At 40.8% G+C, this 19,846-nt stretch overlaps 1 protein-coding gene across 1 annotated transcript in view; it reads left to right on the top strand.

Moving 5' to 3' along the window:
• Gad2 (glutamate decarboxylase 2) overlaps window positions 1-19,846 on the top strand; it is a 74,231-nt gene that overhangs the window by 38,117 nt on the left and 16,268 nt on the right. The window contains exons 9-11 of the mRNA XM_038334499.1: window positions 15,486-15,540; window positions 17,526-17,642; window positions 18,949-19,013. Coding sequence (XP_038190427.1) covers window positions 15,486-15,540; window positions 17,526-17,642; window positions 18,949-19,013 — 237 coding nt within the window. The remainder of the gene's footprint in view (window positions 1-15,485; window positions 15,541-17,525; window positions 17,643-18,948; window positions 19,014-19,846) is intronic.

Raw genomic sequence — 19,846 nt, 5'->3', positions numbered from 1 at the left:
CCAGGTTCTGGCTATTACAAATAATGCTGCTATGAACATAGTTGAACAAATGCTTTTGTAATATGATAGGGCATCTCTTGGATATGTTCCCAAGAGTGGTATTGCTGGGTCCTGGGGTAGGTTGATTCCAAATTTCCTGAGAAACCACCACATTGTTTTCCAAACTGATTGCACAAGTTTGCATTCCCACCAGCAATGGATGAGTATTCCCCTTACTCCACATCCTCTCCAGCAAAGGCTATCATTGGTGTTTTTGATTTTAGCCAATCTGACAGGTGTAAGATGGTATCTCAAAGTTGTTTTGATTTGCATTTCCCTGATCACTAAGGAGGTTGAGCATGACCTTAAGTGTCTTTTGGGCATTTGAACTTCTTCTGTTGAGAATTCTCTGTTCAGGTCAGTGCCCCATTTTTTAATTGGGTTAATTAGCATTTTAAAGTCTAGTCTCTTGAGTTCCTCATATATTTTGGAGATCAGACCTTTGTCTGTTGCAGAGTTGGTGAAGATCTTTTCCCAGTCAGTAGGCTGCCTTTTTGTCTTAGTGACAGTGTCCTTTGCTTTACAGAAGCTGCTCAGCTTCAGGAGGTCCCATGTATTCAATGTTGCCCTTAATGTCTGTGCAGCTGGGGTTATACATAGGAAGCAGGCTCCTATGCCCATATGTTGTAGAGTACTTCCCACTTTCTCCTCTATCAGGTTCAGTGTGTTCAGATTGATATTGAGGTCTTTAATCCATTTGGACTTGAGTTTTGTGCATGGTGATAGATATGGATCTACTTTCATTCTTCTACAGGTTGACATCCAGTTATGCCAGCACCATTTGTTGAAGATGCCCTCTTTCTTCCTTTGTGTACTTTTAGCTCCTTTATCGAAAATCAGGTGTTCATAGGTTTGTGGGTTAAGATCCAGGTCTTCTATTTGATTCCATTGGTCTACTTCTCTGTTTTTATGCCAGTACCAAGCTGTTTTCAATACTGTAGCTCTGTAATAGAGTTTGAAGTCAGGGATGGTAATGCCTCCAGAAGTACCTTTATTGTATAAGATTTTTTTGGCTATCCTGGGTTTCTTGTTTTTCCATATAAAGTTGATTATTGTTCTCTCAAGGTCTGTGAAGAATTTTGATGGGACCTTGATGGGGATTGCATTGAATCTATAGATTGCTTTTGGTAGAATTGCCATTTTTACTATGTTGATCCTCCCAATCCAAGAGCAAGGGAGATCCTTCCATTTTCTGGTATCTTCTTCAATTTCTTTCTTCAAAGACTTAAAAGTTCTTGTCAATTAGATCTTTCATTTCCTTGGTTAGAGTTACGCTGAGATATTTTTGCTATTTGTGGCTATCGTGAAAGGTGATGCTTCTCTGATTTCCCTCTGTGCTTCCTTATCCTTTGTGTATAGGAGGGCAACTGATTTTTGGAGTTGATCTCGTATCCTGCCACGTTACTAAAGAAGTTTATCAGCTGTAGTAGTTCTTTGGTGGAGTTTTTGGGGTCGCTTTTGTACACTATCATGTCATCTGCAAATAACGAAAGTTTAACTTCTTCCTTTCCAATTCGAATCCCCTTGATTCCCTTATGTTGTCTTATTGCTATTGCTAGAACTTCAAGCACTATATTGAAAGAGAGTGGACAGCCTTGTCATGTTCCTGAATTTAGTGGGATAGCCTTGAGTTTCTCTCCGTTTAATTTGATGTTAGCTGTCGGCTTGCTGTAAATAGCCTTTATTATATTTAGGAATGACCCTTGTATCCCTAATCTCTCCAAGACCTTTATCATAAAGGGGTGTTGAATTTTGTCAAATGCTTTTTCAGCATCTAATGAGATGATCATATGGTTTTTTTTCCTTCAGTTTATTTATATGATGGATTACATTGATAGATTTTCGTATGTTGAACCAGCCCTGCATCTCTGAGATGAAGCCTACTTGATCATAATGGATAATTTTTCTAATGTGTTCTTGGATTCGGTTTGCCAGTATTTTATTGACAATTTTTGTGTCAATGTTCATGAGTGAGATTGGCCTGTAATTCTCTTTCTTGGTTGAGTCTTTGTGTGGTTTAGGTATCAGGGTAACTGTAGCTTCATAGAAGGAATTTGGCAGTGACTCTTGTGTTTCTATATTATGAAATACCTTAAGGAGTATAGGTATTAGGTCTTCTTGGAAGTTCTGGTAGAATTCTGCATTGAAACCATCAGGTCCTGGGCTTTTATTGGTAGTGAGGATTTTGATAACAGTTTCTAATTCTTTGTGACTAACAGGACTATTTAGATTGTTCACCTGGTCCTGGTTTTACTTTGGTATATGGTACTTATCTAAAAAAAAGTCCATTTCTTTTACATTTTCCAATTTTGTGGCATACAGGCTTTTGTAGTAAGATCTAATGATTCTCTGAATTTCCTCTGTGTCTGTGGTTATGTCCCCCTTTTCATTTCTGATCTTATTAATTTGCGTGTTCTCTCTCTGCCGTTTGATTAATTTGAATAGGGGTTTGTCAATCTTGTTGATGTTTTCCAAGAACCAGCTTTTTGTTTCATTGATTCTTTGGATTGTTTTCTGTGCTTCTATTTTGTTGATTTCAGCCCTCAGTTTGATTATTTCCAGTCTTCTACTCCTCCTACTTGAGTCTGCTTCTTCTTTTTTTTCTAGAGCTTTCAGGTGTGCTGTTAAGCCTCCAATGTGTGCTTTCTCTGTTTTCTCTAAGTGGGCACTTAGTGCTATGAACTTTCCTCTTAGCACTGCTTTCATAGTGTCCCATAGGTTTGAGTATGTTGTGTCTTTATTTTCATTAAATTCAAGGAAGACTTTAATTTCTTTCTTTATTTCTTCCTTGACCCAGGTGTGGTTCAGTAGTTGACTGTTCAGTTTCCATGAGTTTGTAGGTGTTCTGGGGGTAGCATTGTTGTTGGATTCTAATTTTAATCCATGGTGATCTGATAAGACACAGGTGGTTACTAATATGTTTTTGTAACTATGGAAGTTTGCTTTGTTACCGAGTATGTGGTCAATTTTCGAAAAGGTTCCATGAGCCGCGGAGAAGAAGGTATATTCTTTCTTATTTGGGTGGAATGTTCTATAGATGTCTGTTAAGTCCATTTGGTTCATTACCTCTATTAAGTCTCTTAATTCTCTGTTAGGTTTCTGTCAGATTGACCTGTCCATTGGTGAGAGAGGAGTGTTGAAGTCTCCTACTATTAGTGTGTGTGGTTTGATGGCTGTCTTGAGTTCTAGTAATATTTCTTTTACATAAGTGGGTGCTTTTATATTAGGGGCATAGATATTCAGGATTGAGACTTCATTCTGATGGATTTTTCCTGTTATAAGTATAAAATGTCCCTTTCCATCTCTTCTGATTGATTTTAGTTTGAAGTCAACTTTGTTAGAAATTAGTATGGCCACACTCACTTGTTTCTTAGGTCCATTTGCTTGATAAACCTTTTCTCAACCCTTTACTCTGAGTAGGTGTCTGTCTTTGTAGTTGAGGTGTGTTTCATGTAAATAGCAGAATGTTGGATCCTGTTTTCATATCCAATCTCTTAGCCTGTGCCTTTTTATAGGTGAGTTGAGTCCAGTGATATTAATGACCAGTGGTTTTTAACTCTGGTCATCATTTTTTTTTTTGGTAGTAGAGATTGTGTGTTTCCCCTCTTTGAGATGTGCTGGTGAAGGGTCGCTAGATGTCTGAGTTATTGTGGGCATTGTTGGGTTCCTTGGTTTGTGATTTTCCTTCTATTACTTTCTGTAAGGCTGGATTTATGGCTACGTATTGTTTAAATTTGTTTTTATGCTGGAAAATTTTGTTTTCTCCATTTATAGTGAATGAAAGCTTGGCTGGGTATAGTAATCTGGGCTTGCATCCATGGTCTCTTAGTTTCTGCAAAACATCTATCCAGGACCTTCTGGCTTTCATGGTTTCCATAGAGAAGTCAGGTGTAAGTCTGATAGGTTTACCTTTATAAGTTACTTGACCTTTTTCCTTTGCAGCTCTTCATATTCTTTCTTTATTCTGTATGTTTTGTGTTTTGATTATAATGTGGCAAGGGGATTTTTTTTTTTTTTTTTTTGGTTTTTCGAGACAGGGTTTCCCTGTAGTTTCTAGAGCCTATCCTGGATCTAGCTTTTGTAGACCAGGCTGGCCTCGAACTCAGAGATCCGCCTACCTCTGCCTCCAGAGTGCTGGGATTAAAGGTGTGTGCCACCACTGCCCGGCAAGGGGGGATTTTTTTTGATCCAGTCTATTTGATGTTCTGTAAGCTTCTTGAACCTTCATAGGTATATCTTTCTGTAGGTTGGGAAAGTTTTCTTCTATAATTTTATTAAATATATTTTCTGGACCATTGAGCTGTAATTCTTCTCCTTCTTCTATGCCTATTATTCTTAGGTTTGGTCTTTTTATTGTGTCCCAGATTTCCTGAATGTTTTGTGATAAGAATTTGTTGGATTTGCTGTTTTCTTTGATCAGTGAATTTATTTTCGCTATGGTATCTTCAGAATCTGCGATTCTTTCTTCTATCTCTTGTATTCTGTTGGTTATGCTTGTTTCTGTAGTCTCTGTTTGTTTACATAGATTTTCCATATCCAGCTGGCCCTCGGCTTGTGTTTTCTTCCTTGCCTCCATTTCAGTTTTCAAGTCTTGCACTGTTTGCATTATCTGTTTGATTGTTTTTCCTTGGTTTCCTAAGATATCATTTACGGATTTACTCAGTTCTTCAAACTTTTTGTTATTCTTCTCATCCATTTCCTTAAGAGAGTTTTTCACCTCCTGTTTAAGGGATTCTATTACTTTCATAAAGTCATTTTTTTCTACTTCTTCTTGATTACGGTGTTCAAGTCCTCCTGTTGTAAGTTCTCTGGGTTCTGGTGCTTTCATGTTGTTTTTCAAATTGTTGGAAGAATTCTTGCATTGGTGCCTGCCCATCTCTTCCTCTGACTAATCCCCTATTGATCTTCTTTTACAAGTTCAATTCTCCTTGCTGGCCAGGGAGCTTGCAGGCAAAAGGCCTAACTTGCTGCAGGCAGGCTATTGAAACAAAGGACCTCCCACCCACCTGGTTGCACTCACTGCGTGGTCCGAGCACCCAAACAGGCTGAGCTGGGGGATTTTATGGCTCCGAAGATGGGGGGATGAAGGGGGGGTTCTTGGTGCAAGCTGGGATGGGACAAGAAGAGAGAGGCAGTGTCCGGGGAGAATAGCCCCTGCAGGAAGACCAGGAAGTATAGGGGGTTGAGGAATGTCTGTTGTCCATCTCTGGGCAGCTGCCGCGGGTCAGGCACTCACTCACCCCAATGAATGATGGATCAGGTCTCAATGCTTGTACTTTCTATTATCTAAAGAAGAATGTTCACAGAAAAATTTTTTTAGTGTTATTGTTCTTAACTTTAATGGACAAAGATCTAGGACACCACATTTTGGTGTAATACCAACAGTTATTTTGAAATAGATGATTTTAATTGTGTCAAATAAGTACCTAGATTTCTTATATTACCAGGAATTTCTCTTTCTCTTCTCACCTGCTCTGCCTCCTCTTCTCCCCCTCTTTCCCCTTCTTCCCTTCTTCCTTCTCTAGAATTGATGCTGTTGATTGTTGAAATGCATTTCATAGCTAGGTACATGCCTGTAACACCAGTACTTGGGAAACTAAGGCAGGAGTGTCTGGAGATAACATAATGAAGCCCTTTCTCAGGAAGAAAAATGTCGTTCAGACATCATATAGGGCCCCACTGCACTTTCCTCATTTGATCTACTGCTGACATGATATACATTAAGATCTCCTGAGTTCCCGCCTTTCCACACCTGCAACAAATTCCACGTGGTTCCGGTGAATTTCTAACTTCTTTGTTGTTTTCAACAAGGTCTTGATTTTTTAGAGATTTTGTAACATTATTTATAAAATGTTTCCAAATTTAATAGAGCCGGCAAATTTCAGAAAGCAAATTTCACTCTTTTCTGTATGAATTTTAATCCATTTTTGTTCATGATAAACTTGTTGAGATTAACAGCTAAACTCTAAATCTGGTGCTGGGGCCACTGCTTGGAGCAGCCTTCTTCCCACTTGTTTCTGTCTTTGGTTTAGTCTGTTTGACTGTTTGTGCTCTCTTTGGTTTTATTTTTGTTTTTTATTTTTGTAATTAGGTTGTTATCTTCAAATTTTTTATAGATTTGGTTTTTATTTTTTCTTTCTTTTCTCTCTCTGTGTTTGTCTGTGTGTCTGTGTGGTGTGTGTGTGTGTGTGTATGTGTGTGTGGGGGGGGGCAATTCCACATGTACAAGCAATCATGAATGAATGCACACAGAAGTGGGGGAAAATGTTGGATGTCCTGTGTTAATATCTGCTTAGTCTCTTGAGATAGCGTCTCTCATTGAACCTGGAGCTCACCATTTTTCTTGTTGTTTATTTGTTTTCTGGACTAGGCCAGCAGGCCAACCATACCTCTGTCTCCACTCCTTCTCCCTACCTCCCACAACACCGGAGTTAACAGGCAAATCAAGGCAGGCACTAGAGATCTGAACTTGGGTCCTCACGCTGGCGTAGCAAGTGCTCTTCTTGCCCGCTGAGCTATTGCTCTCCTCTGGCCTCAAAATTTCTTTATATCCTTGAGCCAATTCTTAAAATTTGTTTTTGCCTAGGAAAGAATCGTGTATTTCCTCAAGAATTCTAAGATTAATCTAGGTTCACATAGAGTTCATTTTATATGTTAAGATGTCTTTGTCCGCTGTCTCCTTATCTGAAATGCCACCATTTCTCTTGGTAATCTCGCATGAGTGAACAGCTTTCTGTTGGTAACTGAAGTGACCCAGCTTCCATCTTCACAAGTTTGGTCCACTCTGTTTGCATCTCTCCTCTCGCCTCCTCTCCCCTCCCCTCCCCTCCCCTCCCCTCCGCTCCCCTCCCCTCCCCTCTCCTCTTCTCTGGCATCAGCCTATGGTTATAACTCTTTAGGTATTTAGATGTTTTCTATTTTCTGTTTAATCTCAAAACATTTCGGGCTACACATTTTCTTCTAAGGAAGATTTAGTGTGCTTCTTATTTTTAGACATAATACTCTCACATCATTATTTTTCCTCTAAAATTTTTATTTTTCATTTTTTTCACTTTTTATTTTCTTTTTTGTAAAATCTTTTTGGTGCACTGTATATTCTTTCCCCTCCTCCAATTCTTTCCAGATCCTCCTTACCATCTACCCAATAACTTAGCATTCTCTCTGTCTCTCCAAAACAAACAAATAAACAACAAAAATCAAGTAAAAAAATAATATCAATACCAAAACGAAATGAAACAAAAAGCCCACAGAACCACCACAGAGTTAATTTTGTGTTGGTCGGCCATTTCTGGGCATGGGCCTGCCCAGGAGTGTGATGTTCTATCAGAGAAACTGATTTTCTCTTTCCCAGCAGATGTAGCTTCTTGGCTGTGGTGGGGCCCTGTTGCTACTTCCCCTTCTCAGTGCGTTTTTCTAGTCTTGTCCGTGCTGCCACAGTGTCTGTGAGTTGGTGTGAGCGTCAGTCTGATTGTGTCTACAAGATGCTATTTCCTGGGGCGATCCATCACCTTTGGCTCCTAACACATTTTTCTGTCTCCTCTTCCAAACAGATCCCCGACCCTTAGAGGAAGGGTTTGATGAAGACATCTCATTTAGAACCGAGTGCTCCAAAGCCTCTCACTCTGTGCCCACTGTTCATTTGCAGGTCTCTTTGTTAGTTCCCATCCCACTGCAAGGAGACTGTCTGATGAGGGCTCAGTGGCACTCTCATCAATAGGTACAGTAGTATGTCACTAGGAGTTATTTTATTGCTATGTCCTTTAGCAGAGTGATAGCAGAAGGTTTCTCCCTAGGGTCACTACCTATCTATTTTTAGGTTCTTGGTCACTTAGCAGTGCCCAGTAAGGGTATCATCTCATGGAGTGGGCCTCATGTCATTGATTAGGGGTGTGTGTTGAGACAGCGTCTCACTATGTAGCTCAGGCTGTCCTGGAATTCACTATGTAGATCAGGCTGGCTTCGAACTCATAGAGTTCTGCTTCTGCCACCTGAGTGTTGGATTAAAGGAGTTCAACATTATTCCCAGCTACATCATTAATTTTTAATGTTCTACTTGTTATCTTCTCCCGACCTCATGTGTTATTTAGAATAACCGAACATGGTTTAGCACATGGTGCTGTATGCTAAGCAGAGTTTCATGTTTTGTATTTTGTACTATTTATGCTTCCTATTCCATTTTGGTTCTCATAGAAAATTAACAAGGCAAGAAATACTACTTTATAAATGAATAAAAGAAAAACCTTTACTCCTTTAATACAGCTAGTTAGCTTTGACTTGGGGACGGTGTCCATTCCCCTATCTTCAGCTATCTCTTCCTTGTCAGTAAGCAGTGACACTTCTCTTGCACTGTCGCCAGGCCAGGGATCATGTGGAAAATCACAGTGGAGTGGCTGCTTCTAGGGTTGGCTGTTCGTTATTGCCGTCAGAGGCACCACAACATTGGTAATGGTTTTCATGAGTCCTCTCTTCGCACATGAATGCTCTGAACAAACATGCCCGTTTCCTAATCATTTGGGAAAAACTGGTACAAACTTTTCCATTTCTGAAGGACTATAAACAAGGTCAGTCAATAACTCAGCATCTTATATAATACCACCTAGAAGCCTTCACAGAAATGCATCCTCTCTACTAACGAGCTCCACATATAGACACACCCTCTCTACTATTGAGTTCCATGTATAGACGCACCCTCAATACTGATGAGCTCCATGCATAGACACACCCTCAATACTAATGAGCTCCATTCATAGACACACCCTCATACTAATGAGCTCCATGTATAGACACATCCTCAATACTAATGAGCTTCATGCATAGACACACCCTCAATACTAATGAGCTCCATGCATAGACACACCCTCAATACTAATGAGCTCCATGTATAGACACACCCTCAATACTAATGAGCTCCATGTATAGACACTCCCTCCCTACTATTGAGCTCCATGTATAGACACATCCTCAATACTAATGAGCTTCATGCATAGACACACCCTCAATACTAATGAGCTCCATGCATAGACACACCCTCAATACTAATGAGCTCCATGCATAGACACACCCTCAATACTAATGAGCTCCATGTATAGACACACCCTCAATACTAATGAGCTCCATGTATAGACACTCCCTCCCTACTATTGAGCTCCATGTATAGACACACCCTCAATACTAATGAGCTCCATGTATAGACACACCCTCAATACTGATGAGCTCCATGTATAGACACACCCTCAATACTAATGAGCTCCATGCATAGATACAACCTCAATACTGATGAGCTCCATGTATAGACACACCCTCAATACTGATGAGCTCCATGTATAGACACTCCCTCTCTACTATTGAACTCCATGTATAGACACACCCTCATTACTAATGAGCTTCTTGCATAGACACACCCTCAATACTAATGAGCTCCATGTATAGACACACCCTCAATACTAATGAGCTCCATGTATAGACACACCCTCAATACTAATGAGCTTCATGCATAGACACACCCTCAGTACTAATGAGCTCCATGCATAGACACACCCTCAATACTAATGAGCTCCATGTATAGATACTCCCTCTCTACTATTGAGCTCCATGCATAGACACACCCTCAATACTAATGAGCTCCATGTATAGACACTCCCTCTCTACTATTGAGTTCCATGTATAGCCACACCCTCAATACTAATGAGCTCCATGTATAGATACTCCCTCTCTACTATTGAACTCCATGTATAGACACACCCTCATTACTAATGAGCTTCTTGCATAGACACACCCTCAATACTAATGAGCTCCATGTATAGACACACCCTCAATACTAATGAGCTCCATGTATAGACACTCCCTCTCTACTATTGAGCTCCATGTATAGACACACCCTCAATACTAATGAGCTCCATGCATAGACACACCCTCAATACTAATGAACTCCATGCATAGACACACCCTCTCTACTAATGAGTTCCACGTATAAACACACCCTCTCTACTAAACACCTCTCTATTATCGAGTTCTGTGTAGGGGGTCGCTCTTGCCTTTGTGTTCATGGATATGCAGGGATGAACCACAGCCCACAGTTTATGCTGTCTTAGCACAAAGACTTTTCTAATGGACTAGCATGTTGCTGGGGTTCTATGCAGGCAACTTTGTATGGCTTTTATAAAATGACCACTTACCAAAAACGCTCAATATAAAATCATCATACCAAATCCTCAGCTTGGTTCAACAGCCCTCACCCAGGTGTTGGTGCCTCTGTTTACTGACATTCAGAGCCATGATATATTGGCACTAGAGGTTACTGTGAGGTTACAGGCTGCTGGATGGGTAAATGTGGAAGACATACATTTATGCTATAGAGATTCTGGTAGGCCAGACATAGAAGATGCAATGCTACATACAGTGCCTCTGTGTACTATTGCTTTTCTAGAAAGACTAGGACAGGCAGCTACAAATCCTCAGAAAAGTCTGCTGGTGGTCACCCAATTTTCTCTGGCCCCACAGCATATGGGCAGGCAGAGGGTGTCTGTCCTACATCTGGAGTCCCTTCTGCTTGCTGCCTGATAGCCATAAGGCTCTGAGCCATGGATCACAAGAAAAGTTACTCTATTAAAATGCTACCCAGGCTGAATGTTCATTTCTAAAGCATTGTTTCTCTACATGTGAACCTGGGTCTACCTGTATCACAATCATCTGGGTACATGCTAAAAATGCAGCTTTCTATATAACTGTCTGCCTATTGTTTCTCCCCCTTGTTAGCATAGAGCATAAACTGTTCTGTCATCTTGGCACACATAAAATGATCATAAAATGATAACTGCACATTGTAAATGCTTATAAATAATTGTTCAATAACTTAATTCTTCATCTCTATACTGACCTAGTGAATTAAAATCCCTAAGACTGAAACCAAGGAATTCACATTTTAAAGTAGCACGTAGGTGATTCTTAGGCATGCTAAACATTAGGCATTGGCTTTCCAAAGTAATCCAGTGAAATCTAAGATCTAAAATGGGAAAGGTTATTATGCCGGTCTTGTTCAGGCAACCGTATTGTTGAGATTTCATGGGTGAATTTCCCCTGTCACGTCTAGGGGACACTACATAGCATCCCAGGCTTCTGTTCTTACACTCTTCCTGCCTCCTCTTCTGGGCTTTTCCTGCAGCCTTGGGTGTAAAGTTTGCATGGCGGGTGTATCGACTGGAGTGGGGCGCCACAGTCACTTACTCTCTAAGTAAGTAACTTACTTACTTAGAGTGTAGAGCTCGGCAATAGTTCCATCTGTTGCAAAAAGAAACTTCTTCGATGAGGGAGACACATGTACATGTGAACAATGCTGAATAGGATCAGCAGGTTTTTTTTTTTTTTTTTTGGTTTTTCGAGACAGGGTTTCTTTGCGGCTTTGGAGCCTGTCCTGGATCTAGCTCTTGTAGACCAGGCTTGTCTCGAACTCACAGAGATCCGCCTGCCTCTGCCTCCCGAGTGCTGGGATTAAAGGCGTGCGCCACCACCGCCCGGCCCGATCAGCAGGTTTTATACACATGTGTGCACGTGTGTAAAGAAAAGATCTTGAATTGGGGAGTATGGGAGACGACATGGGAGGAATTAGAAGAGGGAGGGAAGGTGGAAGTGATGTAGATACAATACCCATGTGTGAAGTTCTCAAAACAAAATGAAATTAATAAAAAATTATGTAAGGTTCTGTGTCCACAGCACCATGCTGTCTGTCTGGTGAGACATTAATATTCTCAGTTTACATAACAGAAATACAATAAGAAGTGAATTCTTCTTTTTTCCCTGGCAGGTTTGGACGTTAACTCTGATTCCTGAAAGTAGTGTGTTATCATCAGAGAATATAACCTTTCCTCAGTTTGCTTCAGGGATGAAAGACTCCCTATCCATGTTCCAATAGATGGTCCCACACCCATTCCCATACAGGCAGCACAAAGTGTACTCGGTGGGTTAGAAAATAATAGAAGAGCACATGAAGTTGGGAGAGGAACCGTGGTGACGCTGAAGGGGGAGGAGTTGGAGGGAGAGTAACGGAGAGTGAATTTGGTCAAAGTACATTAAATGTGTGTATAACATTCTCAAACAACCAAAAAAATAACCTGACCTTTCCAAATAGCCCCACTAAGTATTTGGTCCCTTTAACTTAGTTCTGGAAGTTTTATGTTTGTTTCAGTCATAATCCATGACCTTTTGGCAGCCCCTTGTGTCAGGTGGTCATTTCTGCTCTCAGTCTCTTCCTCATTCGATAAATGAAGTGAGACCAGAGTCAGGCCTTGAGGTCATGCCCAGTTCTAAGGGGTCCCAACTCTTGACTACTCAGTGACAGTCGAATGGTTTATATGTAACAAAATATCCTGATATAATTTTATGAGCAAATAGTGATTATCAATCCACCCCCAAACTTTCCAAATTTAGGCAAACTAAAGACATTTAAGAGATGCGTAACCAGTTTCTAAGAGTTTTCTGTGAAGTTCCATGCTTGCCTACAAAGTACTATCATCATTTTAACATGCTTCAAACTCTCTGTAAGAAACACCTTGCCACAATTTCCTCTGAAGTTTGCATAGTTCATTGACTGCAGGGTGGAACAGTCTGTGACCCAGGACACAGCTCCATCAGTGGTAGGTCACAACCTCTTCTGGGGGGTTACTTCAGCGTGTGGGCCATGGAAAATCTGACAACAATAAAAGTTTTATGACTGTGCAATGAGCAAAAATTAATTCAAAATCAATGTGTAATGATTCCAAGATGTTTCTGGCAGTGCCCACTCATGTTGTACTCTGCATTCTCACTGCAGACGTGGTTCTGAATGTGCAACCGGCACACTTGGCTCAGTGTGTGCTTTCATGTTGCACAATATGAACCACCAGCATCTGTACAACCAGGCTGGTTTGGGGCTGTTGTATGCAATGAATTGCAGTGCTTTACATGCAAAATTTTCTGCTACTATAGAAACTCAAATGTTGCAATTGCAGAAAAGGTTTTAACAGAGTTCTTTTCCCATTCTTTGTTATTTAAGTATTAGATTAGCATATCTATGGATTCTGTATTAGAATGATTAACTTTTTAATTGCTGTTATAAACATGTTTGTCAACTCTGGAAAACCCTGAAGGTGATCTACATCCTAAAGTATAAAATATTCAGCCAAGATTTAAATCTTTGTGTGAAAGGAAACAGGCACAGGCATCTTAATGGTATGCATGTTTGCTTTAATCTTTAACAGATGGTAAAATTATATGCATGCCAAAAACTAATATAAGTTTAAAACCTAAATGTAAGTTTAAAAACTGTCATTTTTTAAAAAAACTAATGTAAGTTTAAAGACTAAACTAAATTTCTGGGCTAAGTAAACAGCTTAGTCTAAAGTACTTGCCTTTCAAACACAAAATCAAGAGTTCAACTGCCAGAACTCATGTTTTAAAAGTGAGGCCTGTGAGTAAGACTGAGGCAAGCAGAGGCCCAGCGCTTGCCAACCAGTCAGTCTAGCCTACTTGGCAAGTTCCAGACCAGTGAAAGACCCTACCTCAAGAAATGGTGGCTGGAACCTGAGAACTGGTCTCCACAGACATGCATATACACAAGCACATGTACCTATAAACATGTGCACCTACACACACTAGCATGTAATCACATGCAGATCAGACAAAATAAATTTCTTTGATTTATTATCAATAAATGTTTAACTAACTTGTATATCTATTCCATATCTAGACATCCAGAATTGTACAAAACTTTCTCAGGCAAAGCAGGGCATGAATAGAAGGCCTGGCCTAGGAAACGACTTGGGAGACTAGTCTAGGAAAGCTTGACTCTTAAAGGATATTCCTGGGACTCTCGGAAAGATGAGACAATTTAGGGTGTAAGCAGTTTATAAGAGCTCGTTCCAAGCCCCATTTCCCTGTCTCACAGGAGTATGGAAGGTGAGGCATGCTCTTCACAGCAAGATACCTGTAATGCCTTTTGCTAAATTCTAACCTGACAACTCAGGCCCTAGTAACTTCTCCATGACTGTTGCCTGAGTGATTGCATATGAATCACTTTGCTCTGGCAGAACCACCGAAGCCAGTCGTTCTCAAAACTTTGAGGTTTAATGTCTGCTGTGTAACCAACTAATTTGCCAAACTTCTTTTTTGAATCTGTAATGAAATTGGTAGAAAAACATAATTGGCATGCCCTCTGTGGACTATCAGATCATTTTAAAGATGAAAGAAATGTGAGCATTAATTAACCTGTAATAAATCAGATGTTTGGGAAGCACCAGAAGGTATGATAAAGCAGCTAGTGGTCCCTGTGTGCCTAGATCCACAGGGGCTAACATACCAAGTCTCTGCCACTGCTCACTGAATGCCTGTAGGACCCCAACCACTTTCTGTATTACACACTTTATAAAACCTAGATTAATCATCCCAATGGGGAAAGTTATCAGCCTCAGAAAGTACTTCACCACCCACAGCTCCTTCCAACTACTTTATTTGTTTTTGTTTTCCTTCAGGATCTTAAAATAAAAATATCACATCAGACTACAATAATCTCAGCAATGACTATGTGTCTATCACATGCCAAGCTTTTAAAAACATTTTTGCACTTGTTGAGTTATTGACTTGCTCAATCCTAATAACTAACCCTAAATACTGTCATTTTCCAGGAATATTTGGCACCATGTAACTTGCTCTACAAATAATTTCTCATGATTATCATAATGTTGACTTTTATTGTAGGAAAGAAATGGTGTCGGGACGCAACGTTGCCTCCCCATCTGGTGTCTCCCTGTCTAACTGATAATCATAGCACACACAGAGGTAGCACCGTCCTTTGGGAAAGAGCTCTATTGGGAATGACATGCTGTTTCTCCCTCATGTGCCTTTCCATTGGAGTGTGTGAAATCTGAGTCCCTGCATTTCGGCTTGCTTTATGCTTTCAGGCTTTAAGGGAATGTGGCTGGTTTAAGGAATCACATTTTTAACCAAATGTCTTAAAATGGATTCTATCTTCTTGGTGTTCCAGCTATATATATAAAAAAAGGAGATCTACCCATTTGAAGTGAATTTTTTTTTTCTAAAGTGAAAATTTGGAGTGAAATCTTTTTCCCTTGAGGCTTCTCTTTCATTGCCAAATGTCTTTTTCCCAACCAGAACTGTTTAAAATTAATTAAAAGAATGCATTTTAGCAGTCTGTGGGCAAAGTAGAGGGTCAGCGTGACCATTTTACCAAGAACGCAGTGTGGTCAGGTATCTCCCAAGCGTGGTGAGAAACAGTCATTTGTTATACTGGGAGATAAATGCATTTCTTTCTGCTCCTGAGACTGCCAAAGAGCTGTCTTAACGGAGCACCAGTTAATGATAAGAGTCGGAGTCTACCATCTTGAGGTTCCTTATACTGTAAAGAGAGCAAAGCAAACCAGTCCAAACAAATTCACACATATTCTTTTTTCCTACAGAGGGAAAATGATCCCATCCGATCTTGAAAGAAGAATCCTTGAAGTCAAACAGAAAGTAAGTTTCTTCTGGGATCTCCAAGCCACAGCAATAAGTATTTCAATTCACAAGCAAAAAAAAAGTCATTTAGGTTTTGTTCTTCAAAAAGGATCCAAACCCCAATCTCCAAGCTCTAACAAAAATATGAAATTGTCCATGCAATCATCACATCAGTCTCTGAGTATACATATGTTGTACGAGGAGGGGTCCTTTTGTTCCGGCCGCCAGGCTAGCTTAACCCCAAAAATAACAACACAGAAATTGTATTCATTTAAACACTGCCTGGCCCGTTATCTCTAACCTCTTATTGGCTGACTCTCACATTCTTGATTTAACCCATTTCTACTAATCTGTGTTCACCATACCAGGAAAAGATTCTGTATGTCTCATTCTGGCAGCTCCATGGCAGTTCCCTCTCCCTGCTTTCTTCCTCCCAGAATTCAGTTCTGTCTCCTTGCCTACCTAAGTTCTTCCCTATCACCAGGCCCAAAGCAGTTTCTTTATTAACCTATGAAAGCAGCACAAATACAGAAGGACCTCCCACACCATACATATATGTGTGTATACATGTATATGATGTATGTGTGTATGTATATATGTGTTTTATAATGGTTTAAATTGCTGCATAGATAATCTATACAGGGACAGGTTTCTAAAAGCCCTCACATGATGTGCTTGGTACAGGGCAGACACATGCATGGGCCATCCTCACAGCTAGGGACTGGCATGCTCAGGCAGTATGTGAGTGACTGTCAATGGGGTTTTAAGAGGACCACATTAAACCATACATCCTATTCTGAAGACACAAATTCAGAACTCCTTTAGAAAGAGCAAGACAAGTCAGGGATATGACTCAGTTGGGAGAGGTTTGTTTAGCTTGCAAAACACCCTGCATTGTTCCCCAGTGTCTATAAACTAGGTGTGGTCGAGGCAGAAGAATCAGAAGCTTAAAGTCACCCTCAGTTACATGTGGAGTATGAGGTCATTCTGAAAGATTTGAGATCTTGTCTCAAAAATATAAAAAACAAATAACAATATCCATCAAAGAACATGCCCTTGGATGATTCGCAAGTCAGAGATTGCTTTTAAGATTCTCTGTTTAACTTTTAGTAAATAAAAGGTACAATGCATGGTTTAACAGTAGATATAATTACTATGTGCTTAGCAGTAATCATTTATTCTCATATGCTTTTTATTTCCTCCTACAGCTTTCTTGTATTAGAAAGGTGACTATGTAAACCATAAGATTAAACCTTTGCTGTCACCTAAAGACAAACTCTGAAACATCAGTCAGGGTCTATAAACCAATAATGCTGATCAGGACAGCCTAGAGTGACCACTCTGACCTGAGCGAATCTTTGCCATTCTTCCACCCTCATAGCCATATCCTATTTAAGTCAATTTTCAAGTTGCCATGGCTTGGGGAACATTTAGCCCCATGTGAGTCCTCCCCTCTCAAGCTCCAAGTATATCACCTGAGCTGGTCCACACAGGAGCCTGGGCTGGCAGAGCCTCTCTTTTGTCCCACCTTTCACACCTGCCCATGCTAAGGGATGAGGTAGGTTCAGGTGGCTGGGTGTGAAGAAGAAAGAGCAGAAAATGAGCAAAGGAAATAAGAAGACTCACTGAATCTACCTGGAGCATGTAACTGGCTTGGGACATCACGGAAAACCTCCAATGCAGGAAAGCCGGTGCTGCTGACTGCTGCTGTCACAGGGCAGCTGCCAGGTGCCGCAGAGTGGAGCTCAGAGTCTTGGGGGAGTCGTTGGTTAAACCAATTTAGAGCGGTGGTAGGGGAGAGGTAAGAAGCCTTGGATCCCAGTGTGGTGCCCATGTCTGTAGAGCTAGACCGAGCTGGAAGGACTGGCACATACTGAGGCCGATCTGCACACTGGGGTCCAAGTGAGACTGAGCCACACAGCAAGACCTTGTCTCAAAAAATTAAATGAGTAAACGAAGCCAGAATTCCTGTTTACACAGCGGGGGCTTTCTTGCTTTTATAGGGATTTGTCCCTTTCCTTGTGAGCGCCACGGCTGGAACCACTGTGTATGGGGCTTTTGATCCCCTCCTGGCTGTTGCTGACATTTGCAAAAAGTACAAGATCTGGATGCACGTGGATGTAAGTACCCATCTGCAACTTGCACAAATTTTAGATGAGACTCATGGAATACGATTTGCGTTCCCTGCCCCCATCTTCCCCCCCCCCCATTTAGAATGGTGACATCTCAGATTTTAAAGATCCCAGAGGCACAGAACTTACACAGTGTGTAATGTTACTTAGAAACAGCCTGAGACTAATTATGCATTAAGGTTCCTCACATAACAATATCATTGACATTCCCAGTACTTGAGTCTGGTTCTCAGATTATAGATCCATAATGTCTCTGGCTAAAAATCATCCACACACACAGTAACACAAATACAAATCTCCCTTATAGGTATTATAGATATTATATCTGTTACATTTAGACCAGAACCCCACAGGGTTATAAAACTCAAGTTCAAGTTAGATAAGCATGTAGGTGGTGAGAGTAAAGAGCAGACTCGACAATACACTACGGAATACGGATTGCCAAATTCCCAACACGTTACTTTGGTAAACTAAGAAGCTGAACTATATCTGAAATGTTTTGACGCGAAGTTTATGACACCAAAATTTACAGAAAGTACATACACTACCATTTCCTAATAAAAAACCTATGTCCATCTGCAAGGCTGAACTGAAGGGATTTAAATTGAGTGTGTTACTTGGTGTGGCTTGAAGATTGGTTGCCATCCACAAAGTACTCGCTAAGGAACCATGGTGAAGTAATATTTGTGATAAATAACCAACCACAAACCATTACCAACTCAGCACAATGTTTAGTTCAGCTGGCCTTTTTGTTGCAGCATTTACTCCATAGCAGAAGTGAGAAGTTGTTACACACTCAGGCACCAATGTTTATGCTGCTGTGACTTAAAACTGCAAGTGGCATTCAACATGGAGCCTGTTTAGTGGCTCCCTAGCCTGTCTTACCTAACTCCAACCATGGCAATCATAGACTTTCTCATTCTGAGAGCATGGACCTTCCAAAGGAACAACCAAAAAACTACAGGAAGGGCTGGGGAGGCAATCTTTCTCCCACCCATGCAAACTGGGAAAATACGTCTCCAATTTGACTCCATAATTATAAAGATATAATGTTATAAATGTAAGCTAGAGTCTGAGACTCCCCCCCCTGAAATGTAAAGACCCCACATGAGGAGAAGATGGTCCACCCCCTTAATCTGCATGCACCTATGAAGGTCGTTTTCATATTACAACATTCCCGCTAATATGGAAGCCTCGAAACTGAAAATCCAGGCCAATCAAAGGTGCTGCACTCCCCTTGTCTCTTCTGTCAAAGGTGCTGCACTCCCCTTGTCTCTCTCTTCTGTCCTTTCAGGCAGCTTGGGGTGGAGGGCTGCTGATGTCCCGGAAACACAAGTGGAAGCTGAGCGGGGTAGAGAGGTACGTGTGATTTCCTAGTCTATAATGTAGGATGTTAAAAGCTACATAAAATAAAATGGCACTCCACCTCTAAGGAAGTCTTGGGATGCCAGCAAGCCCACTCTGCCTGTACTTGTGAGTCTTGCCTGTGTGTAACTACAAAAAAACAAACAAAACAAAAATCCTGTATCAAGTAACTGAAGAAGGAGAACGGCTTTCAAAAATGGGGTGTATCTCTAGAGTTCATTCCTGGCCCCTTTAAATCAACCACCATAATTTTAAAATTTTTAAACATTTTTCTAAAGGGGAGATTTGTAGTTTTCATGTTACCGTAAGAATAAAATCCATGATTTTAAAGAAAGCAATGAATAGTTTTCTCAAAGCAGGTGAGCCGTTGTCCTTTGTCATTTGTAACACAAAAAGTTACATTTGGGATTAGACACAGTCAGCTGAGCCGAAGTGGGACACGTGAGGGATTTCATTCTCCTGGCTTCATCCCACGACAGCCTTTTTCTAACATTGCTCTGATTGATGCAGTAAGTAGCACTCATTTGGGGCCGGTGCAGAAGACCATTGAGAAAGGCTGCAAAAGACAAAGAATGTTTGGTTAGCATAAAGCATGTTGAAGTCCAAGGCGGAAAATGCAGAATACAAAATATGGCCTCAGGCTATGGTTCTGTGCCCCACGCAAAGGGCAACCAGTTCTCTCATCACAACACAGCAAGTCAGGCAGGTCAGCAGGTCAGCAGATCAGCAGGTCAGCAGGTCAGCTCCAGCTATGAGTTCTGCCACTCCAGACCACAGAGAGAGCCTTAATTTATCAGAGGCTGACAACTGCCTGCCATGCCCTGCCA

The sequence above is a fragment of the Arvicola amphibius genome, chromosome 6 (genome assembly GCF_903992535.2).
Source record: "Arvicola amphibius chromosome 6, mArvAmp1.2, whole genome shotgun sequence".
NCBI classification, from domain to species: domain Eukaryota; kingdom Metazoa; phylum Chordata; class Mammalia; order Rodentia; family Cricetidae; genus Arvicola; species Arvicola amphibius.
This window is presented reverse-complemented; position numbering and strand designations above follow the sequence as displayed.